A 23,515-nucleotide genomic window follows, 5' to 3' on the forward strand; every position below is an offset into this window, starting at 1 on the left:
TGGAAGCACTAAACATGTGTTTTACACCTTTTAACGAGGAGTTGAATTCATCATCTTCAATTCTTCGTGTTGAAAACTCAAAATGCAAGGAATTAGAGAGATACCACAAAGCTATTAGGCAATTGGCCTTCCCTAAAACAATTGAAGATTTGGTAAAATCATAATTTAAATTAAGTTTTCATACAATTATATTCCTTTTAAAATTTTTGTAAGTTGGTTCCATCAGTTAAAACATATCTTCACTCCTTTATGTCAAAGTTCAAGCTCCCCTATAACTTAATTCCTAGAATCCTATATAAGCTTACGATAAGGAGAAGTAAATCTCCAAAACTTAAGAAAACCTCAAGGACAGGGAAGAAAAATAAGAAGAGAATGAGTGGAATTACACCAAAATTAGAGTCTTATACACACTTTTTTTTTACCTTCTACACACCTCTTGTCAATTTTTGTTTTTTGATACTCTTTAATTCATTCGATTAGACGGCTGAAAATTGAGAAAAGCGTAAGGAGGGGTGTGGATAGCACCACCATATAAAAGATGGATGCTAATTTTACTATTTTGAGCCCTCTAATGCTAGCAAATAAAAAAACCAACCAAGCCAATTAAACATCTACCATATATTCAAGTATGGTAAAACCTTAAGTAAAAAATGTTTAATTCCAGCCCCACAATTTTCCTCTTCCACCCAAAATCCCACAACAACACACAAAATTAGCTTCTCTTCCCTAAACCTCTAACCTGACTCAACTCCTCTCAACTTTCCCGCCATCACAAACCAAAACTGATTAACCAGAGCCAGTTAAACACCACCTCACAAAATTACCTATTTTTCCAAAACAAATTAACCACCAAACAGCAAAACACAACCATTCACTTTGTTCCTTCTTCCCCCTCCTTATTTATTTGGTTATTAAAGTAGACAGCATTTGTGGGCTTCTTCATCCCATCCCTTTTTTTTCAGCTTTCTCAATTGTAAAATTGGGTTTTCTCAAAACTGTTTTGGGATCTGAGTTTTCGAAAATTTGTAAGGAAATGTTTGGTGGAAGAAGAGGCGTCGCCGCTGCCGTTGTGGCATGCCTTGCTCTCCTCCAAGGACTTGTTCTTAGCGTTCATGGCACTGGTATTAATTACAAGGACGCTCTCACCAAGTCCATTATTTTCCTAGAGGCTCAAAGATCAGGGAAACTCCCTCCCAATCATAGACCTGCATGGAGAGGCGACTCCGCCCTCGACGATGGAAAAGAAGCAAATGTTCGTCTCTCTCCCCCCTCTCTTTCTATGATTGAAGATTAACGTTTGTATCTAACCATCACATGTGACGTGACATGAATGCATCTCATGTCACATTAACGTGAGCGAGTCATGTACGACGGTCAAATACAATATTTTCTCGACTTTTGTTTAAATTTTTGTATTTTGAGCTTTTGTTTTTAACGCAGGTCGATCTTGCCGGAGGATACTATGATGCCGGAGACAACGTCAAGTACGGTCTTCCCATGGCATTCACCGTCACAACTCTGTCGTGGGCTGCCATGTTTTACAGGCAACAGCTCGAAGCGACTGGAGAATTGGAAAATGTTCTTGCCGGCATCAAATGGGGCACTGAATATTTTCTAAAAGCCACTCGAAAAAACAGATTATACGTTCAGGTATAGAAATTCATTAAGTTGGTATTCATTACTTTTAAAACTATACAGTAATTAGTGGTGATGCATCATGCATGTATAATTAAATTGCTAATTATTTATCAAATTCTGAAAGGTTGGAGACCCAAATCAAGACCATCAATGTTGGACTAGACCAGAAGATATGCAGACACCAAGAACAGTGTTGAAGATTGATGATAGCACACCCGGAACTGAAATTGCAGCTGAAACTTCAGCCGCCATGGCTGCCTCTTCAATTGTCTTCAGAAAAACAGATCGTGCCTATGCTCGTAGTCTACTCAACAAGGCCAAACGTGTACGCATAATTTTTTAGGCGTAACATATGCACAAATAGAACCGGTTTACATATATCAATTTCTTGTAACATTATTTTTCTCTGTAGCTCTTTCAAATGGCTAAGGCGCATAAGGGAACTTACGATGGAGAGTGCCCTTTCTACTGCTCTTACTCTGGCTATAATGTAATTTTCTTCAACTCTCTCCCCCTGAAATCCAATTATAGTTTAACTTGTTCACTGTATTTTCTCGTACTAATACAAAATTGAATTGTTGGAGAATGTAGGATGAGCTGTTGTGGGCAGCAACATGGTTGTACATTGCCACAAAGAGGCATGTGTATCTCAAGTACATTCAGGAAGAAGCCATCAGCGCCACCGTGTCTGAGTTCAGTTGGGACCTTAAATACGCGGGAGCACAAGTCCTCCTGGCCAAGGTACTTATTTATAAATAAATTTATACCATCTTAACGGATCATCACTGTACCACATGGAAAGTTAAATCAAATGCAGCGGTTCCACTCCTTTTTGAATGCATGGGTTGGATAGTCTACTTGATTCGTTTGTCGGACTGTCCACCTCTCCTTTGTGAATATATAAGTTAAACAGTCAACCTGATCCGATTGTCCAACTATCCACTAGGTCTTACTGTCTAAACAAGATTTCTTCGCAACACATTACACATTGCATTATCATGATCGTAAAAGTAACAATACTGGCCGATACAACTAACTTGAATTTATTTTGTATATTATTGCAGCTGTTCTTTGAAGGTGAAAAATCCCTAGTGAACTACAAAAACGGTGCTGACAGTTACATTTGCTCAAACATCCCCGACAGTCCTTACAACCAAGTCACAATGACACCGGGCGGCATGATCCACTTGAGAGACGGAGCCAACACCCAATACGTCACCGGAACCGCCCACTTATTCGCCGTCTACAGCGATATCCTCGCCCAGCACAACCAAAAAGTCAACTGCGGAGGCAAAGAGTTCGACTCTGGCGCCCTGATCGCTTTTGCCAAGAAGCAAATGGACTACTTGTTGGGTGAGAACCCAAAAGGAAGATCCTACATGGTCGGGTTCGGACCCAACGCGCCCCAACAACCCCACCACAGAGGAGCTTCGGTACCGAAGGAGGAAAACGGCATCGTTAACTGCGCCATGAGCTTCGTGAACTGGTTCAAGAAGGACGTGCCAAACCCTAATGAGTTGACTGGTGCCATCGTCGGGGGACCCGATAGGTTTGATAACTTCGAGGACAAACGTTGGGCGTCGTCGTATACCGAGCCATGCACTTACGTGAACTCGCTCGCGGTCGGACCGCTGGCGAAGCTTGCGGCCTAAGAAAAGAACCATGCACGGCCTATGATATGTGTTGCCCTAAACCCTAATCCCAATCTAGTGCTATATATTTTTACGAAAGGAAGAGATTTTGGGATTTAAATGTAAACTTTTGGAAACCCAAAACGTACCGCCGTTTGTTGAGAGAAAGCTGTAAAAAGAGGGGTGGAAAATGGTTATATAACATAGTTATTAAACTGTTTTTCTTTTGTTCTCTTCCTTCGGAAACTCTCAACTAATGGTTGTTATATTTTCCTTTATTTTATTTATATGTGACAAAGGAAATTTAAACTATCCAAACTGTATGGTAACTAGAGGATAGAACTTAAAAGAGAAAAGAGAGAAACATATTAACTTAATCAACTGACCTAATAAGTTATTAATTTAATGTTTCTTTCAGAAAGGATAATCAAAATAATGTTGAACAAGTTAGTGTAACTATCGAGTCTCCGTAACACCAACCCCATCCCACAGCTGTGAAGCAACATGACATGCTCAATTGGGTTAAAACAGTAAAACTGGACTTGTTTTTGTCTCTCTTTCTTCTCTTTGATCTTTAATTGATATAAGTTCTTAATTCTACATAAGATACATTGTTATTGCGTAACTATCAAAGAGACGGACTAAATGCCCACTTTCAACAATACAAATATTATCTCAAACTTAGTAATTACGATATGCACTATCCGTCACGTGTGATGTTTTATCATAAAATACTTAAGTATTAGTTGAAGTTGAGCTAAAACATTTAAACTCTTATCTAAAAAATAGATCGATATAAAATATTTCAATAAATAAATAAATTAATTAATCTCCTTGATTTCCGTGGACCTCAACAAAATGTAACTATATATACAAATTAATTAACCCTTGCTTTTCCATCATTGTCTGCAAACATCGCCAAGATGCCACAACAAGGAACATCATCATTTCGACCGATGCCTTTCTCGACAAGAAAAGGTAAAATTTAAATCCGTTTAAATTTTTAATCATTGGATTATCTCCCTAACACGTTCTGACCAACCTTCTAATTGGCTTAATTAGGTAGAAAGATGCTTGGAAGATAAATCACAAAATCAGACATCCAAATCCGTACGAGTACGAATTAATTCATCGAAAATTAAAGATTAAGGAAATAGAAGAAATAAAGTAGAAATGTTTTTCATTTTTATCAAACGATAAATTTTATCAAATTATATGTTAGATTAGAGTTTGAACTTACGCCTGTCATATAAAAGTTCAACATCTGACTATAATAAAGACCCACTTGCAAAAGTAAAAATGTTTACCCTTAGGATTAATGGTAATGGAGTAATTTTATTCATACCATGTTTTTATATCACATTAGGTGACATTGATGTGGACAACTACATCATTTGAAAAATTTACAAAACCTAAGAAAAGTAAGGAGAAAGACTTCTCGTATACCACAATCATCATTTAATTAACTATTTTTTCTTAATTATTAATTTATTAAATAATGAACTAAATTTAAAATTTTGATTAATTCAAATGATATGGCTGTCTACATCAAATGTCATTTAAGATGGTATGAAAATATAGTACAAAAACATGGTATGAATAACATGTGTAATGCTATTCACGAAAATTAGTTAAAATTTATTTTCCAATAAATTAGTTAAAATTTATTTTCCAAATCTTCAATCCGGTGCATTCTTGTTTTCATGGGCTCAAATCTTAGTTAAAATTTATTGGTCGAGAAGATTTGAGCCCACGAAAATTAGTTAAAATTTATTTTCCAATAAATAATAGCATGAGTAGTATTATTTATACCATGTTTGTGTATCACATTTTCATTCATTTGATGTAGATAGCCACATCATTTGAATTAATCAGATTTTTTAATTTAGTTCATTATTTAATAAACTAATAATTAAAAAAAAATTAGTTAGTTAAATGATGATTGTGATATACGATGAGTCTTTCTCCTTCATTTTCTTAGGTTTTGCAAATTTTTCAAATAATGTGGCTATTCACATCAGATACTAGTATAAAAATGTGGTACAAAAATATGATATCAATATTATTACTGTAGGATTAATTAACTTTGTCAAAGTGGGTGGACAAAGCAAAATCTTATCCGAATTCGTTTTCGAAAGTGGGTTTGGAGTAGATGGTGGGCGGGTCCCACTCCGTTTTGGATAAGCCTCACCAGTCACGACTCACGAGGAGGGGAATTAGAAGGAAGAGGACCAATTGCTTTCCACGTTGCCACGTCATTCACCGACATAAACCTAAATCAAAGTAAATAAAGCGTCTCTCTCTCCCTCCCGAGGGCCGACCACATACGACGTGTAAGCTTCTAGAGGCTCCGCGCGGCGCGGCAAGCAGAAACTATGGGCGGTTTATGGTTGGTATTTATCGGATGCGCCCCGAGTCGCTGATGCCCACAGGGAAACGGACTTTCCTTTTCGATCCGGTGCACTCTTGTTTTCGTGGGCTCAAATCTTCTCAACCAATAAAAATCCTTTTTAGCTTTTATTTATTGGAAAATAAATTTTAACTAATTTTTTTTTAAAAAAAAATCTCCAACCGCTCAGAGGCCGATTTAAATTTTTTTTTTTTTTTTTTTTGTAATGTTACTCGATTGGATTTAAGGGCTCAAACTTTTTTTTGAAGGTTGAAGATGAACGAAATAATCAAATTCATACAAAAATTAATCAAGTTTATTACTGACGAGATTATTTTGTATTAAACTTTCTCATTTACTAATGTCATTAAATTTGCATAGTAAATAATGTGACGATACTATACATATTCATATTATGTTATTGTATAGAAATATAATCAATCAAGACATTATATTAGTGATTAAAATCTCGATTCATCTTTGATTTATTAAATCGAAAATCAGAAAAACCAAAAAAAAGGATTGAGAAAGTGTAAATAATAAGGAAGTGAGATGGAAACATTGGAAGTAGAATAGGATGTGAAGCAGAGGATGACGGCTCATTGAAAAATATTGAAAGGTATATCTTGGTTGGCAAAGGGATTGAGGATAAGGTCTAAAGTCTTTGCTGGCTATGGCTGTGCACTGCCATCATTTTTTTAACTAATTATAATATAAATTAATTAGGTGCATTATCCTCTCCTAATCAAATAATCAAGCACTAATTAATCAAAGGCATATCCATCCTGTTAATCTCATCCGCCTTAAAGCTATATATACAAAATATTAATGCACAGACAACAAAGTATATGAAAAGACAAACACCATGTGTCTCCTTCTCCGGCAAATCTAACGCGCTCTCGAAGATCCGCCTTCGCTCATCGATCCTATTTCTCCGGTGAAGTCCCAAATCCCATTTATCCGTTGAAATCCCAAATCCTTTTTTTTCCCTGATTTGTGAGATTTAGATTGCGTTTGTGATATAGATTAATGTCGATCGCATTGAATAGCGCCGCCGCCAGGATCGGCATTGCGCCGTCGTCTGGGTTCGCGCGTGGTGGGTTGATCTTCGATTCACCGGAAAACCGCCGGAGAGTTACCGCCGGTGAGGTTACGGTTTGTTCTTCGAGTTCGTCGTCGATTGGGAAGAACAGCGACGATGGATCGGAAGGCAACGACGGTGGCGAAAATGACGAGGCTCAGAGCTCGTATAAAGGTCCGTTGGATGTGATGAACGAGCTGGAGGAAGTTTTACCCGTGAGGTTAGCGGTTAAACCCTTTTCTCATTTTTTTTACTGCAATTTTTACTTTTGTAAATTGGGGTTCCTCAGAATGTTAGGAATCAGGATAGAAAATTTTTGGTATTGGCCCAATTGGGTTTTTACCGCTTTTCGCGATATTCTAATCTATTCTAATTTATAAAAAAAAAAAAAAAAATTATAAATTTTTAAGCGGCGGAAATTGCCTAACCAACTGGCTTAACTCACGTCAATGGCAATCGAGTTTTTCTAATGTGATTTGATTGATGAAATTATGAATAAATGCAGGAGAGGGATCTCGAAATACTACAACTACAAATCCAAGTCCTTTACGAGTCTAGCAGAAGCTTCATCTTCTTCCAACATTCAGGAGCTTGCAAAACCAGACAATGCCTACACCCGAAAACGCAGGAACCTTCTTGCTTCCAATCAGATGTGGGAGAAGAACCGAACCTCCTTCCCGCTGAGAAGCAACGGCGGCGGAATTTCAAAGAGACCGATTCCGTCCAGTCGAAGCGCATTGGCTTTGGCTGTCAAGTTAGGCAGCTGCTCGGAAAGCAGTACTAGTAGCGCAAGCGAGGATTCCAATTCGAGCTCAAATCCAACGTCGCCGCGGCCGCCTCTCCCACCGGGTTACGCCTGTCCATTAGGAAGTTATGCAGCTTGGAGATCGTATTCATTGGCTGATCTGCAAGAATGTACCACTGCTACTACTGTAAATAGTTCGCGTTTCTCGGTGGCCACCACTAAACCGAACGTGTAGAAACCTAACTTGAATCTTGCCGGTGTTGTTGCCCGCATCGAAGGAGTTTGCCATGATGTCGAGAGGTATGGTTTTTTTCTTGTCTAATTTTTAATTGAAAGTTTAAGGGTAGAACAATTTGAAGTATCTGATGTTATTTGTACATACGTTTAATGAGTAAAGGACCATATATTACGAGTTCCATCTCCACCAATCTTCAACACTTGTATAATAATTAATTATCAACAACTGCGTTATATAATTTACAAAACATGGACGCCACCCCGCGTCCAAAAGAAAAAAATTAATTGGAGAGAAATGTGGTATAATTACAATTAGATGACCAGTCCCTAAACCTGCAACTGACTGGAGGCAAAAGAATTCATCAAGTCTGATGAACCCTAAAACCCCCAAAAGTTAATCAACAAATTCGAGCAATGTAACGAGTCATCCCTCTTAATATTTAGATGACTGCTGCTCAGTTTTCGAACTTCATAAAAGACGTTTCCCCTTGAGGTTAGCACACCATTTACTTCTGGGGCTGCACAAGAAACTGTACACAAATATAACCAGACAAGAAAGATGGAAGTTCGATTTCAGAAGGATCGATGAGAGGAATCGCCATATCAATATCTTCGGTGGAGAATGGAATGCTGCAATCAGAAAGTGAATTAAATAGGGTAAGGTTTGCTATTCTGTTTTTATCATACAAGGAGCGATATCTTGTTGAGCGTGCAATTAAGACCAGATAATTGGACGAGAAGCAGATTACCTCAGATCGTCATCCAACAAGAACGAATTGGAGGTTAGATTCTGGTTGTCCTTGTTCAAATTCTCCCTCATTTGAGCAACCACCTGCAAGCAATGACGTTCAGAAAACAATGGGACTATAATCACAGAGTTTATGGCACAACAACAAAACTAAATACGCAAACATGCCTCGTTGGACACACTCTGAGTGCCGTATTTGTCGTCCCAGTACATAGTACTTATCCGGTAGATTTGTCTGACAGTCAATGCCTGGACATTGATCACAATGCCAATGAATTCGTTTCAGAGTTCAAATATACTTTTTGTGAAGCCAGTGACAGGAAAAAGAGAAAATTTAGACAAATAAACCATACCGGACAAAGATCCTGCCTAATTTCATCCAGAGACTTTTTCCTCTTCTGATGTATTACCTATACCAATCGCACACAGAAATGGTTCATAACTTCTCATAAATTATACATTTTAAAAAATCAAAGAAATAGCTTTAGCTTATACCAGAAAACCAACAGCTTGCCTGATATAATTTAGCTCGTGCCAGGAGGTCCCTGCATACTGCATTGCACAAAGACTCAGACCAACAAACCTATAAAGTTCGTTTAAACAGAAAACACTTGCAGCATGGTAGTTATATACTTGCCTCCTCCCCGGTGTTGACAATCCATTTCTCCAGTTCAGCAAGACCTGATTTTACATATTCACCATTTGAAAATGTGCAACATTCCCGTCGCAGCAGTAGACTGCTCGGGGAAAGAAAAGGTCGGGTCAATACATAAACCATTGCAAATGTCATTTTATTAGCAATGAAAAACTGGAATAGCAATAAACTCTTGCCTGTTGAAAAGTGACATATTGATGAAAGAGAAGACCTGTGTGATTAGCTTGCGAATAAAAAATGAAGGTACCTAAGCAGAGTAGTGTTTAGGTCAGAAATGAATAAGAAAAAGTCGACAAGGGGGATCTATGGAATAAATATTAAGCTTCAATTTAGCAAACAATTAAATGATCTCAGATATGAAGCTTTGACATCAACTAACGGAAATTGGTGATTTAGATCGAAAGAAAGCAATGTAGATCTAAAGAAACAAATCAGAAAAATGTCCCACATACATGATTTCCCCGTAACCGACTCATAAGGGTATCCAAGAATTTGATTATGTTGTCCCACTGACTTCCTGGTAATTGCTGAGGAGCGTTACCAGGTGATATAGATGACTTTCGCGCAGCTTTGGGTGCCTAAAAAATTGCCATGAATATTCGTAACATGTTAGGTCAAAATAGTATGCAGATCAACCAAACACAAATAAAACAAAACCGAATAGCCAAAAGATAGCAGTCAGACATGAAAATCAAATATTAGGCTTCAGAAGGCCAGCAAGTACCAACTGACGTATGGGTTCTTGCTTTAGATAATTGCTAATGGCAGGTCAATAATACTTGTGATTGATTCAAAGCAAAAGAGTTAAATGATTTTCACTATCCCCAAAGGTGTATCACAACTAAAAACGAAGGAAAATGCAAATTCATCCATTTCTCCGTTGTCTCATTGCTTTAAATTAACTAAACTATAGCAAGTAACCACTAAATGAATACACAAACATGAACAAAATTTCTGGACCAACTACCATTTTTCCAAATGCTAACAATAGTATAATAAAAGTCATCCTATGTCATAGAGTGAAATTGCACCCATACTTTGACTTAGAATACTTGAGCAGATCAGACTCCATCAGATTCACCTGAATGCATGAGCCCAAGAGCGGAGCCAATTCCTTCTTCAAATTGTCGCGCATCAAGCCAAAGATCTTTTCTACACAAGCAGTTAGCTGCTGTTTGAACAATATAGCTGGATATCTTGCTTCAAGATGTGACATACCATCTTCATAGCCAATATATTTGAAAGGAGATGTCAGTCCCTGAAAATGAAAGTGGGGGGATGACATTTAATAAACTACAATGAAATATTGAAAGTAAAGCAAATGACATAATAAACTCATGAGTGTGGAACTCAGTAAAGTTCAAAGGAGATCTAAAGAGTATTTTTTGGTCGAACAATTACGTATACAAAGAATATATATTCAACAAGCCTGTCATTTGATTATATAACTTACTTGTGCAATCCTGATAGCTAAAACAGAAGACCCAGAACGTTGAGTTGCTGGGAAACTATTTGGTCGTAAATTCCTCTGCAAAAGGCATAGAAGCGCTGAGGCATTGGACAGCCAATAGGGCAATGTTATGTTCTCATCCCCAACCTGAAACAATGGCCATACAGAATTTTTTTCAAATATTCTAAAACATTATGCAAGTAGTTTATTTCACATTTGATCGAGAATAGCTTTTACATAATATATGTATCTCTCCACATAATTTATTTCAGGTACAGTAACACATCAGTTCAAACCTTAAGCAGAAACAAAATCATAAGCCAGTAAAACATCAGTTCGAGCCTTAAGCAGAAACAAAATCATAAGCCCAAAGAAAATTGACTGAAGCAAGTAAATTACCTTCAGAACATCATTTATTCCCTCAATTATATGGTCAAAAATAACTGTACGCTCAGACTCAAAGGCATGCCACTGAAGAAGGCATTTGTATATGATACAAGCCGCCAATGGTTTGCTGTCTTTGAACCCTAAATCTTCTTTAACACATCTTGATAGGAATTCATAGTTCTCCTGTACATATCAAAGCGACATGCTTAAACTTATAAGCCCAACTACCTAGAATGGAAATGACAGAAACTTTATGGCACTGTGAAGATAACCGCAGTTACAGTCCATAAGAAGATTCAGTGGATACCAAAATTTAAAGCTAAGGTTCAAATAAACAATAAGGGACAAAACCTGGTGCTGGTGCCTCTCAACCGCTAACTTTGATCGGCGTGATTCTGGCAAGCCATGTGAAAAAGGTGCAATCATTTTTGTAGGTGTGGGTGACTCCTGCATTAGATGGTATGACACATGAAGAAGTGTTACTGTGACGGTTAGATGAAAAATAAATCAGAGTGAGACGGAGATCATGTCTTATGAATATCGGGTTCTGGTCAGTGATGGGAACAAGCACACCAGAGTTTTTCTGTTTACATTAAAAAAAATAACATAACTTGAGAATACAGTCCAGACCCACAAATCTATGTTATAAGATTTTATGAAGCAACAAAATTTGACACCAGTAAAATCAGAATGCATACAAAGAGGTTTTCAACCGACTTTTTAGATCAAACCCCTTAATTGTATGTCGCTTGTACGTAATCATTTACCTCTGGAACCGACTTTTCAACACCACGCCGAGTGCTCTTTGCAGGCACACTAAGGGCCTTTAGTCGCATGATAAGATTTTCCTCCTCTAATACTAAGAGTTTCTCCTCAAGGCTGTAATTTAGATACAACATAATAATTAAGTATCAATGAATTGTAGCGTAATTGATCTGAAGAAAACATATTTGGGGTGATAAACAAATCTAAAACTGATGTCCAAAACTACTTAACAACACTGAAATAAACACTCAAAAGATAATTATGAATTTCGGAAAAACACCTCTTTACATTCTGCTGGAGCTGGTTGCACTTCTCTTCAAATTCCTGCAACTTCTGAATGGTGTCTGTATTGTCGCTTCGAGCCTTGAGAAGTTCAGTTTCTAGAGCTGAATTCTTCTTATCCAAGGCATCCAAAGAGCTCTGGAAACAACAAATAAGAAAATTTTCAAAGGACACTGCAAATGTCTTAACCATCCCCAAATGTTGGGAGGGATAGGGTAGAGAAAAAGAAAAAACACTCTCAAAAAGAAAGACATGCCAAGAAAAAGAGAGAATAGACTTCAGTAAACGTTAAATACCTGTTTAGGTCAAGAAAAGCAAAGTAAAGTTTAAAATGATTAAAAAATAGTGAAAAAAATGAGTTTGTAACTTTGTATTTATCAAATTTTTGAGAATTCAACTAATTATATACCATGACTCTAGATTTCCTGCCTGAGAGATATATAATTTCTGAGTACATAAGATGTAGCTTACAAAATCCCACAAAGTAAAACCGACCTAAGAACATAAATTTAATAAACATCAGAAGACTCACTTTTAAAAATGCACTTTCCCTTCTCAATTCAGCCATTCCAATGATTTCTCTTTCCAAAGATGATTTTTCTTTCACTGATAACTCCAATCGATTTTGAAGCACTGCATTCTTGTTGCACTCATTAATTGTAGCCAACTTTGATGCATCTAACTCAAGACTCAAGGATTCCAACACTTTTTGAAGTTTTGAAATTTCTATTGACTTAGCTTCCTCATTCGATATCTGCATTCAGTTCAGCTTGCAGTAAGCAAAGGAACTTCTATGCACCCATACAACAGTTTGTCAAGTTGCTCAACCAAAAGAAATAAGGTTAAGTTGAAACTAAAAATTTACACAAAAGCACCTAAGCACCTTTATAATGATTTTCTGAGGAGATGTGACGAGCATATAAAGCAAATTACAAGTATCAAGTGATATATTGGAATCAATAATTGGGAACTCACGATATATATAGTTCTTTTATCAAGAGAATTTGGCAAGTGCTGAAGCTATTTTATGGAGGTAAGGTCAAAACCTTCATTTAGTCCATGAGCCATAATATTGCCAATTAGCTACAAACTCTATTGACATACATTTGGCACAAGCAGAGTAATAACAGAAGTGCCCCAAAAGCAGGTTACCTAGTACTTTAATGGATGAATCCACAAACCAACCAACACAAATTTTAACACAGCCAAAAAAATACCCGTAATCTTTTCTCAAGTTGTAACCGCCATGTGAGGTCCTCTAACTGCTTCTCGAGTTTACCCTTAGCTAAACGCAAGGCACCGGTCTCATTGGCCTCCTGCAAAATGAAAATAATTAAATAAACATATAAAGAAATTCTCATGCATATTGTTTCGTCAGGAGCAGCAGTATAACTGACTCACTTGTTTAAGCCTTCGAAGCAATCTCCTTGCTAACTTTTGCCTCCAAAGACATTGTATTGCTACAACAGAAGCTTGGTGATGTTGGAATGCCGAGCGAACCTTGCACGTCCTCCACCGAGCCTAACAAGTACATATTTTATGTCAAAACAGAAACGAAGTGGCAGTGAGATATCAAGTAGACAACCAGACAGATAATCATTACAAAGAAAAATACATTTATGCATGAATAGAATCCAACTTCATAATGAAGAACATATTGCTATTCCTAAAAATATTCCACCCGCATATAAAAAATTTCCAAAACACCCTAAATTTCTAAACAAAAGAATCATATCACAACACTCTACATGCTTGCCCACCGCAAATTATTACACAGGAAAAGTCCATGAATTAAGTTTACCTGAATCAAGGTGGCAGCTTTATGTTTCTTTCCATGCAAAAATCTTTGGCGAATCGAAAAACCACGAATATTGGACTGTATGACAGTAGCAGCTGAATATAATTCCATATAAGCACACTTTAATAGCCATCTTTGGACATGTTTCTGTATTAAAATAGCAGCTGCTGCCTCCCGTTTTAAAGTATACAGCGCTCGAGCAAGGCATCCTTCAACCATAATAAACATCAAACATCAACAAAAAAAAAAATACAATGGATCTGAAGAAAATGTTGGTGATAAGAATTTGCATTTCTGATGGAAGTCTGGCAGAAACATCTGACCTCTGCAAAAAGCTTGGATTGCAAATGCAGCAGCCCGTTTGGAGACAAAATCTTTGCGAGCAACAAACGTTCGCAATTGACGTTGAATGCACTTTGCAGCATTGTCCAAAACCCCAGCCCGTCGGAAGTCCAGAACACCAATTTGACCAGCCCTAAGAAATACTTTGGTCCTACCCAACTTCAAGGAAAGAACAACCTTGTCAAATTCTCTGTGAGCAATAACATCATGTGAATACCATCCTACTGGATCATAGGATTCGTACCTGAAAATTCTCTAGCTTTAACTTTTTCAAAATTTTCTCAGTTAGAGATTTTTCATCATAGCTGCATAAGCATAGAGAAGCAAAGAGGTTAAATGATATTAGAACAAGGGAAAGGAGAAAAAGGAATTGCTTCAGAGACTTAAAAGAAAAATATTTGAAAAATAAAACAGAATTAGAAAGTTAGGACCAAAAGAAAACAGAGAACAGCATCTTTTGCTAACCATTACAAAATACTAGGCAGATTAAAGTTTGCAACACAAGTTTGCAGCAGAATAAAATGTAAAGTAAATATTTAAAAACATTAAATGTGATAAAGGCAACCAGAACATCTTCAATATTTATTAGGCAGTCTTCAAGTTAAGCACTATGAATGAAGCTCACCTTCCATCAATGAATTCAGAAGCTAATAATCCAAATCGATCTATAAACTCTGCATAAGTTCTACGTGTGGGATAACCTGCCAGACTTATCCGAACAGCCTCTAGAACACCCTAAGCGGAATAAGAGAATCATTAGCGTAAAAAATATCACATTCAATAAGAAACACTGCGCAATGCGAATGCGGGTGAGAGCAGAAACCAAACAAGTACATGAGGTGGAGTGGCTGGGTTAAGATGTGTGTTATGTTGCACCAATATTGATAATACAAATAACTTTTCAAAAACTAAGATACAGATATGACAAAGATATGAAGATAACAAAAATCCATATATATGAATTGTTTCTTTCTTTTATTATTTATTTTTTTGTTAGCATATCATTCAAATACTCTCTTAAATTCAAAGTTTTTTTAATTTAGCCTCAAACTGAAAAGAAAAAAGTAGGCAATCCTTTTTTTTTTTCTGTGTATGACAACAGATCCAACATAAAAGAAACATAAAAATTTTGATCGCACTTACCCCACAGCGTAACTGATGTAAGATGCTCAGATTCTCAAACTTTTGTGGTTGATTCAATGAGTTCGGCTTAACACAACGTATGTAATGAGGCTCTGTTGAATTGAGGGTTTCCATCAGTGCTTGAAGTTGTTGCTACAATAACCAAAACAGAGGAAAGGGGCGAAGTATCAGCTTAATAACCATCAAACAAGTAATTAAAAGCAAAATTTTCAGGAGGGAGGTACATCACGCAAATAGGCTAATCTTAGAAGGCAGTAATAATTCCCAATACAGGTCAAAGTAAATGATCAGTTGAATACAAGCAGAAATGATAACCACATCATGAAGTATTATCCGAACAATATCCAACAAGTAGGATGTTGGACGCATGTGTCTGAGAAAAAGAAAGGTAGAGATTCAACCTAATGCTATTTACACAAAATCTAAGACCATATCAGAAAAGAGAAAACAATGACATCCTCAAATTGACATTCATTTGTGGAAAGATAAGTTGAAGCCCAAAATCCTGCACGACAGCAAACAACATACAATTTTTTTTTTCTTCACTGAACCGTCTATTGGATTGGTTAATGATCTCGTGCAAGTTTCTTGAACAAAGTTTATCATTGCATAAAACAGAGATAAGAGAAAAATCTCCAGCAGGAGCCTCTCCTATTAATATCTTTTCGTGTATCAGCTTCTGTAGTCTTTTAAGCAGTTGCAACCAAACAACATCACATCACAGAAAGGATAGAGATGGAATGTACCTTAAATCTAGTGGCCACAGAAGAAAATTTATAGGATGATCTTGAAGATTCCTCAGGTAGTGAACCGAAAAGACCAGCAACAAAAGGGCGTTTGGATGAAGACAACAGATTGCAATGTTCTACGACAACATAATCACGATTCTTATCCAAAAAGGTATCAGTGTGATAAGTAACCTGAACAAGAAGTGAATAGACTATATTATAAATGATTCAATATCAAGATGCTGCACACAAATATGTAGTGACATATAACATGCCTTTCCAGCATAATGGGACATGGTAAAATCTGTTTCCGAAAATTTTGCCTTTTCCAACCTTGGGTGGGCCCGGAAAATTTGAAACAACCTAGTTGAAAAACTTTGGTGTGTCGATTTTGGGAACATGCTGCAAAAATAAGAAAATCAGGATAAGAATAAAATTCCAGAAAATACTACGTAGTAACACGCACCAAATTATAGTGAACTTAATTGTACCAAGCTTCATCCAAGAGAGCAATTATCCCAACAGGTTTCTGCAAACCAATGAGTGAGAACATAAGGTCCACGCCTTACAGCCTCTCAAGGCACATAAAAACAGAACACTATGGAAAATAACAGCAGGCAAAATGTTATTAGAAAAAAAAAATGAAGAAATACAGTTATTTTCAACTTTGTCATACTATAGAACCACCAAAACTCAGACCACAAACGCCCGTCATGCATTTTTCCTCAAAGCAGGGTGGTAGCTTCAATCATATATTAGTTCAGAAAATACGTAGAACTTCCCGACCATGGTCATTCCTTAGCACGTAAATACGACTAGAAATTAGGTCCACTCCTTGCACACATGCTACTACGAAATCAATCCAGAATACTGATTATCCTTTTAAAATCATATACTAAAAGGGAGCGAAGAAGAAGATGGCTTTGCAGCTTTCCATACAAATTTGTCCAAAAAAAAGGGGAGACGGAGGCAAAACCTTCTCAATCAAATCTAGAACATCTTGGTTGTCTATGAATTCAATGTAGCTCCAATCAATTTCCTCTTTGCTATACTCCTCCTGCTCCATCTTGAACACATGCTGGAACAAGTGGGAACGAAGTTCGAATACAGTGACTAATTATTGCATAAAATCGTATATTAATTTCAAAAAATATTAACGCTCACCTCATTGAAGTGTTGCTGCAGCTTCTCATTTGCAAAGTTAATGCAAAATTGCTCAAAACTGTGGAAAAGAATAACTTAACCAGAGGAATAATGTACAAACACAAGGATACTCTAATAATAATAAGACTAGAGTTTGACTTTTGACAAGACAGAAATAAAACAATAATGGTAACAACGATGATATAGGACGAAAGAGTAAAACGTGAGTAGAGAGACTATGACTATCACCAACTAACAGATCAGTTGGGATGTCAAAAGTCCAATCACCTTATGAATTACAGTGACAAACAAGATGCAAAAACACACATGATCCCAAATAATTTATAATAGATTTATTGACCCTCTGGACAATTCAAGCAAATTCAGAGCAACATGACCATTTACTATTCAAACTTTCAACGGCACTTGGTATTCCAACGCCAAATTTAAGACTCATAATATTTTAATGGAAATAGATATGGGTAAAGATTTTACCTGTTGTCCTTAAAGCATTCAAAACCATAAATGTCCAGGACTCCTATTTGCAATTGGGAAGTCACATCTTGGCCAACAGATGTATTAATCTTATCAACAAGCCTGTGAAAATATCCGAACCCAAATAAGGTAGAGAAGATCTTCCCAGACGAGTGAAGAAAATGAAGTTCCTAAAGGGGCTGTTGATGAAATCATACCAGTCAAACAACCGCGAATAAACAGTCTTTGCCAATGCATCTCTACTAGAAATAGCACCACTACAGTCGAGAGCTTTAACAATAATTCCTTCACGAGTTTGGATTGTACGAGTAGACAGTGTTGCTAATAAGAGGTCCACATCACACCTGATAGTACGAGTTTGGATTGTATCAAGCAACTCTAAGTTAAATTATTGAATGCAAATTATATTCATGATAAAGTTTGGGCAGGAACTTTCTTTAGCATGTTCCTATCACAAAATGCAATAGAATGATTCAGTTACAAGAGGTATTCCAGAGAAATATGTCCTGACTCATAATATGAACAGATTGCATTAAATATTCCATGTAGATACCCCCTCAGTAAATTACAAAGAAAATCTCTGAATTGAATGTTCACTCATAAAGTATTAAAGAAACCGACAGGATATTAAAATTAACCCTTCAGTTTGTTGAAAGTTAGTTGGGGAAAGTAAAAGTTCAAGTTCAAGCTACATAAATCACCTACATGAAAAGATTAGCAGCCATCTGCATATGAAAGTTCGATTTCTGATCCTTTAGAACTGAAGAGTCGTGCTCTTTCCCTGGAGAAAATTCAATGTTCCCCAAATGCAGAATTGCAGCTAAGGTGCGGAATATTGCTTCCTAAAAAGGTAGAAAAATGAATCTCAGAAACATCCAAGAGCGGAAGTGAAGGAAAAAAAAGTATTCATCTTAAAGCACCATCCACTTGGATTAAGTTTTAAACCTGATCTTCACGGCCAATACCAACAATGTCCATTGCTGTTCTTGTCTTCGTATACTCTTCCGCACTGCTCACTCCAGCAAGTTCATACGTCTTGCTTTGATTTAAGTAATGGAAGTGGCTTGGGTGGCCTAACTTGTACTTCTCTGCATCCTAGACACATAGAGACATCCAAATAACAATATCCATAAGCTTCAATAGAGTACCTAATACTGATGATCATATGTGAACCACGAGGATGCATAGAAATGGTGAAGGAACGCACGTACACGCACACACAACTTGAAACATGTAAGATGCATAAGAAAAACACATGCACTCGGTGATACACAGCTAAATGACTGCAGATGCTTAGATATTTAAAATGGAAACCGTGTGATAAATCCATCCAATCACAGACACAAAGAGTACCTTTCCAGATGCACACAACTGGTAAAAACAGTGGTAATTCCTTTCAGGATCTGTAATCCGAACAACACGGGATCTTTCCAGTAGATAAGTTCTAATTGCAGCTCCAGATATTCTACCGCTTGCATCAAACTGGATCTCAACAAACTTGCCGAAACGACTGCCTCAGAGAAGCATGAAAATGGAAGGAATATCAATTTTTAGTTCCAAAACTAAAATGAAAATTGGCATGATATCAGAGCAAATTGCCAGAAAAAATATACAAAGTAGTCAATGATATACTACTAAACTGATTAACGATTACAATAATATAACCCTAATTATTGTTTGATACAATAAATAAGTTCATTAATGAATACTATTACCTATTAGAAAGGGCAGAAAAAGTTCAGTAATGATATTCTATAACCTCTACTACATCCTCCAGCAATAATTACCCTCAAAGCGTTTATTTTGTACTAAGAGCCAAGACCTAGTTCATTTCATTATGCCATGCTCTTCCTGCATTGCCCTTCATTCTCAACTAACCATCATAACATTTACCCCAGTCTTTTATCATCAAGAAAGCATAAATTAAACTCAACAAAAAGTGTGAGAATTTCAAATTTATACATATCAAATTAGTAATATTTCAAGTGAAGAATAAACAGATAGCACACCTTGAATTGTCATTCCTAACAGTCCTTGCATTACCAAATGCCTCCAAAAGGGGATTCGACTGAACCATGCACAAAAAAGAATCACTGACACATTAAAGCAACAAGATAAAAAATTCAAAAACAAATTCTAACAAAAATATAGAACACTGAGTTGACCAATATTCTCAGTAAAAATGAAGAAGATCAAATCCTTTTCTCAAGCGTTGGACAACGACGAAAACCAAACTGGTCCCAGAAAACAAAAATTTTACCTCAACCATAACTTCTTCACTGCCAAAATTTAATGGCAAAAATGAAAAAACCTTATCTATAACAGTGTGAATTTATGCCTACTCTTATACCGAGTTGGTATTTGTTTGAACAGAGGTAGATCTTACCTCAAGAACTTGTTGTTCAACAGTTCTCTCATCACCAGCACCAGCAGCTCGGCCTCCTACATAAGTAAGATACTGCATAATCAGTTTCGTCGTTTCCGTCTTTCCAGCTCCACTTTCACCACTGACCAGTATTGATTGGCTTCGTCCATCATTCATCATTGCTCTGGATTACAAAATCAAGAAAAGCTAACTTGAGTCATTCAATCGAATAGCAATAAAGAACCAAGGTCAAGACTCAATAATCATAAAGTTGGCATACCTATAAGATGCATCAGCCACGGCAAAAACATGGGGGCTTAGCTCACCAAATGGGGCTCCCTTATACTGCTCCATCATATGGACATTGTATAGATGGGGAAGCTTTGTGAATGGGTTAACCGCAATCAAAATGCTCCCTGTATATGTCTACCATTGAGAAAAGAAAACAATTACTTCAATTCCAAAAGTAGGTGCCATAAACCAATTTTAGTAGTATAAAAATATAGAAGGAAAAGTTTTTGTATATCCCATATGGAAACATAAACATTCAATATACCGCATTTTCAGCAATTTATGATATTATCCATTTATCCTTATCTCATCTGGAAATGAAGGAGTCAAACATGGCAAGTGAATAACCAAATCCATTATAACATTCAATATGAGCACTTTCCTATACATTGAACAGCAGACACTTTCAGTCATCCCAACTCAACAGTTGAAACCAAGGATTTATTTGTGTTATACTTAACATTTCTAGAATAAGCCAATTCGCGTCAACCATCGATTGCTAAGCCTCATCTAGGGGGTAATGGAAAACCAGTAGCACGCCAAGTGGAAGCCATCAATGAGACAACCAATAGTCAATTTGAAAAATTCTGAATCATTTAAACCGATCAACAGAGTAACAAGTCATCATCAGTCCTTGATGACATAACAAAATGTGGCACATGACTTCCATAAAATTCGGAACTCCGCCAAGTGGGAAGCCCAGAAACCTTAAGTTAGTCCACAATTAACACCAGTCGATACGCAAATCAAGAAAGCCCTTTAATGAAACAGCCGTAACACTCCAAATATACCAATTGCACACGAAAATGGACTCACATATATATCATTGAGAGCGTATCTCCTCTGAAGATTATACAGCACACCCGGCTCGTTCAAATACGTAAGCTTAGTCATGTCGTCCACTCCGCCATGCTCGTCCTCATCTGCATCCCTCGGAAACAGCTTCTCCGGCGACGCCAAAACCTACACACCCAAAACCCCCACAGTCAACACAAAAAATCACCTAAATTTCAAACACACTATTCAGTAATTTACACACAAAAACCGAGGGCAAATGTTTCAGTTCACCTTCTTTCCCGAAGCGGTGACAACCTGGAGCTGCTTCCCCTTCCAGTCGGCGACTTCAGCCAGGGCCCAGGCCAAATCCCGGTCCTCGACCCATACCTTAGAGCCCCGGCGGAGGCTCATCTCGGCGGACCTCCAGCGGAAACCGAGACCTTGAGCTAGTGACGGGAAGCCAGAAACCCTAGAATTCGGTGGAGAAGACGACAAGTGGCGGAAGAGCCGAAGTCGACAGAAACAGAGAAGGACAACGTAGAGAAAGTGAGAGGGGAGAGAGAGAGTTTTGGGTGAAAATTTTGGGTTCCCGCCCTAACAGCTACAGAGCAGGAGTCCGAAATGGTGAAACCGAATGTTTATATAGCGTACTCGACACGTCACCCTCCAGTGACTCTGGACGCAGCAGGTAGAAGTTGGCAAATTTTAATGGCGGTTTTATTTGTTTTTTGTTTTGCGCAGCTTCTCCCTGTATTACAGTGAGAGACGTTACGAAATTTCCGTTTTTTAAATTACTTTTTGCGAATCTTTCAATTTCATTTCCGAGAAAAATCCTTTTTTAACGTACAGATCCGTCTACTGATTTTATTTCTTCTTTTTAAACAAGCAATGAGGTGTAGGAGGATCGAACTCGAAATTTCAAGATAATTTTCTCGATCAATTGAGTTATAAGATGTTTAATTTTCTGTCTATTGTCTTGGCTTGTTAAAGACGTTATAATTTTTTTCTAAAACAAAACTAAACTACAACGGAGCTGAATAAAACTACTTTATTATATTCTTGTGGGCATATTACAATAAAACAAAGAAGACTGAATTAAGATAAAAAAATTCAATACTATTTGTCAGCATATTCACTAACACTACAGTGTAGTGCTATTCTTCTTATTTTTAAGTTTGAAATCTCAAGTCCAGCTCATTTAAACGATGAGTTCGATGCCTAAATAATTATGGATGTCTTGTGAAGCTTAACTTGAATTACGCACCTCTTGAAACCAACTTGGTTTGCAAATTAGGGGTTTGACATGTTACATGGATTTCAAAATCCAATTGAGGGGGGAATTTTGAAACCCTTATCCCCTCTTAGGATTTAAATTCCCTTGCCTATGAAAGCATTTATTGAAATTTTTATTTTTGATGTTTTCTTTATAAGGAGGGTATTATTGGAAAATAAAACAAACCTTGATTTATTTCCTTGTTACCGTTGTCCCCAACATTTTCAAACAAAGGAGTAAAATCATTTCCTCTGCATGGAAGTCCACTTTTTATTTTATTTTCATAAAAGCAATTTACTAAAAATTTAACAAATATGATTATTTGTGGGCCGACATTTTCCAAGGCCCGTGTAGAATCACATGTCGATGGCGGGCCTCAGGTGGCCCAAAATCTTGTAGAATTGATGTCTCTTGTGGTAATGAAAATTGTTAAAAAGATAAATTAGTATTAGGATAGATCTTTTCCTTGTTTTGGTTAACCAAATAATTAAGTATGATGGGATTCAACCAATGAACTTTCTAGATCCTAAATTCAAGAGAATTTCTTTTGCTTGGACGCCTAAGGTTCATTACAACTTCTGAGATCCTAAATGTAGGGTACGAGGCCCAATTAGGGTTGCAGGTCCACGATTTAGAGTTCGAGGCTCACATTCATGATAGATTCTTGTGTACTGACACCCATGTAGAGCATCTGACTCAAAGGGGTAGGAGATGTGGCGTTCGATGGGATTATAGATTAGATACCAAGGACTCCATCTTCTTTATGAGAAGGGCTGGATGGTTCATGAGGTTCGAGCGTTCGGATCCAAGAATTTCTCCATACTAAAAAGTCTTGGATCTCAAGTTTAAGACCAAATAATCCTTCTTGATAACATGTTACCCCAAAAATAATGTTCACAACTTTATAGGCAAAATTGCAGCACAAGTCCCCGTTGTTTATCTGAGATTTCACTTTCATCCTTCCGTTAGTTTTTCACCACCCGCAATTCAAATATTAAAAAATAATTTGCTCCATCAATAATGGTAAGAGGCAAACCTGCTCGGAGTTTTCAACTTCTCAGACTGACACTGTCCTCTCAAGGACTGCATTATTGCTCGGCAGTCGGCAGGCATATAATGCACCTCCGCAGGACCACCCGCTAATTTTACCCT

The 23,515-nt window shown here is 37.1% G+C and overlaps 3 protein-coding genes across 5 annotated transcripts; 2 read left to right on the top strand and 1 right to left on the bottom strand.

Annotated features, from left to right (window-relative positions):
• The first annotated feature begins 934 nt into the window (after nt 1–934).
• LOC137717327 (endoglucanase 16-like) lies at nt 935–3,582 on the top strand. Its single transcript, XM_068456647.1, has 6 exons — nt 935–1,252; nt 1,441–1,650; nt 1,763–1,963; nt 2,051–2,128; nt 2,230–2,379; nt 2,703–3,582. Exons 1-6 carry the CDS (start codon nt 1,034–1,036, stop codon nt 3,288–3,290), a joined length of 1,446 nt encoding a protein of 481 aa, XP_068312748.1. The 5' UTR covers nt 935–1,033; the 3' UTR covers nt 3,291–3,582.
• A 2,839-nt stretch (nt 3,583–6,421) lies between these two features.
• Nucleotides 6,422–7,902, top strand: LOC137731453 (protein OXIDATIVE STRESS 3 LIKE 1). 3 transcript variants are annotated; one of them, XM_068470571.1, is made up of 3 exons: nt 6,422–6,595; nt 6,708–6,959; nt 7,245–7,902. In XM_068470571.1, the coding sequence occupies exons 1-3, from the start codon at nt 6,507–6,509 to the stop codon at nt 7,717–7,719; spliced, it is 816 nt and encodes a 271-aa protein (XP_068326672.1). In that variant the 5' UTR covers nt 6,422–6,506; the 3' UTR covers nt 7,720–7,902. The 3 variants fall into 3 exon arrangements, with proteins under 3 accessions (XP_068326672.1, XP_068326664.1, XP_068326680.1); XM_068470563.1 differs by having other exon boundaries at nt 6,424–6,595; nt 6,684–6,959; XM_068470579.1 differs by having other exon boundaries at nt 6,464–6,595; nt 6,666–6,959.
• A 143-nt stretch (nt 7,903–8,045) lies between these two features.
• On the bottom strand, nt 8,046–21,827 carry LOC137731473 (myosin-15-like). The gene is made up of 38 exons (XM_068470591.1): nt 21,382–21,827; nt 21,130–21,276; nt 20,303–20,448; nt 20,044–20,206; nt 19,667–19,725; nt 19,011–19,167; nt 18,603–18,752; nt 18,363–18,499; nt 17,855–18,001; nt 17,658–17,759; nt 17,184–17,241; nt 16,996–17,097; nt 16,511–16,548; nt 16,295–16,421; nt 16,038–16,211; nt 15,292–15,423; nt 14,774–14,883; nt 14,393–14,453; nt 14,130–14,307; nt 13,810–14,015; nt 13,410–13,529; nt 13,226–13,324; nt 12,541–12,762; nt 12,007–12,146; nt 11,729–11,840; nt 11,497–11,544; nt 11,313–11,408; nt 10,974–11,144; nt 10,578–10,721; nt 10,206–10,382; nt 9,577–9,702; nt 9,301–9,371; nt 9,107–9,206; nt 8,965–9,021; nt 8,823–8,879; nt 8,638–8,718; nt 8,471–8,553; nt 8,046–8,351 (listed from the first exon to the last, which is right to left on the bottom strand). The coding sequence occupies exons 1-38, from the start codon at nt 21,499–21,501 to the stop codon at nt 8,228–8,230; spliced, it is 4,542 nt and encodes a 1,513-aa protein (XP_068326692.1). The 5' UTR covers nt 21,502–21,827; the 3' UTR covers nt 8,046–8,227.
• Between the last annotated feature and the right edge of the window lie 1,688 nt (nt 21,828–23,515).

The sequence above is a fragment of the Pyrus communis genome, chromosome 1 (assembly GCF_963583255.1).
Source record: "Pyrus communis chromosome 1, drPyrComm1.1, whole genome shotgun sequence".
Lineage (NCBI taxonomy): Eukaryota > Viridiplantae > Streptophyta > Magnoliopsida > Rosales > Rosaceae > Pyrus > Pyrus communis.

Excerpts from the sequence above, each read along its gene's own strand:
- LOC137717327 (XM_068456647.1), top strand. The coding sequence starts at position 1,034 with ATGTTTGGTGGAAGAAGAGGCGTCGCCGCTGCCGTTGTGGCATGCCTT. Across the intron at positions 1,651-1,762 it reads AAAACAGATTATACGTTCAG|GTTGGAGACCCAAATCAAGA; the intron begins GTATAGAAATTC and ends AAATTCTGAAAG. Across the intron at positions 2,380-2,702 it reads CACAAGTCCTCCTGGCCAAG|CTGTTCTTTGAAGGTGAAAA; the intron begins GTACTTATTTAT and ends ATATTATTGCAG.
- LOC137731453 (XM_068470563.1), top strand. The coding sequence starts at position 6,507 with ATGAAAAGACAAACACCATGTGTCTCCTTCTCCGGCAAATCTAACGCG. Across the intron at positions 6,596-6,683 it reads TCATCGATCCTATTTCTCCG|ATTAATGTCGATCGCATTGA; the intron begins GTGAAGTCCCAA and ends TTTGTGATATAG. Across the intron at positions 6,960-7,244 it reads GAGGAAGTTTTACCCGTGAG|GAGAGGGATCTCGAAATACT; the intron begins GTTAGCGGTTAA and ends GAATAAATGCAG.
- LOC137731473 (XM_068470591.1), bottom strand. The coding sequence starts at position 21,501 with ATGAGCCTCCGCCGGGGCTCTAAGGTATGGGTCGAGGACCGGGATTTG. Across the intron at positions 11,409-11,496 it reads CTGACCAGAACCCGATATTC|GAGTCACCCACACCTACAAA; the intron begins ATAAGACATGAT and ends CATCTAATGCAG. Across the intron at positions 11,145-11,312 it reads TTGAGAGGCACCAGCACCAG|GAGAACTATGAATTCCTATC; the intron begins GTTTTGTCCCTT and ends TGATATGTACAG.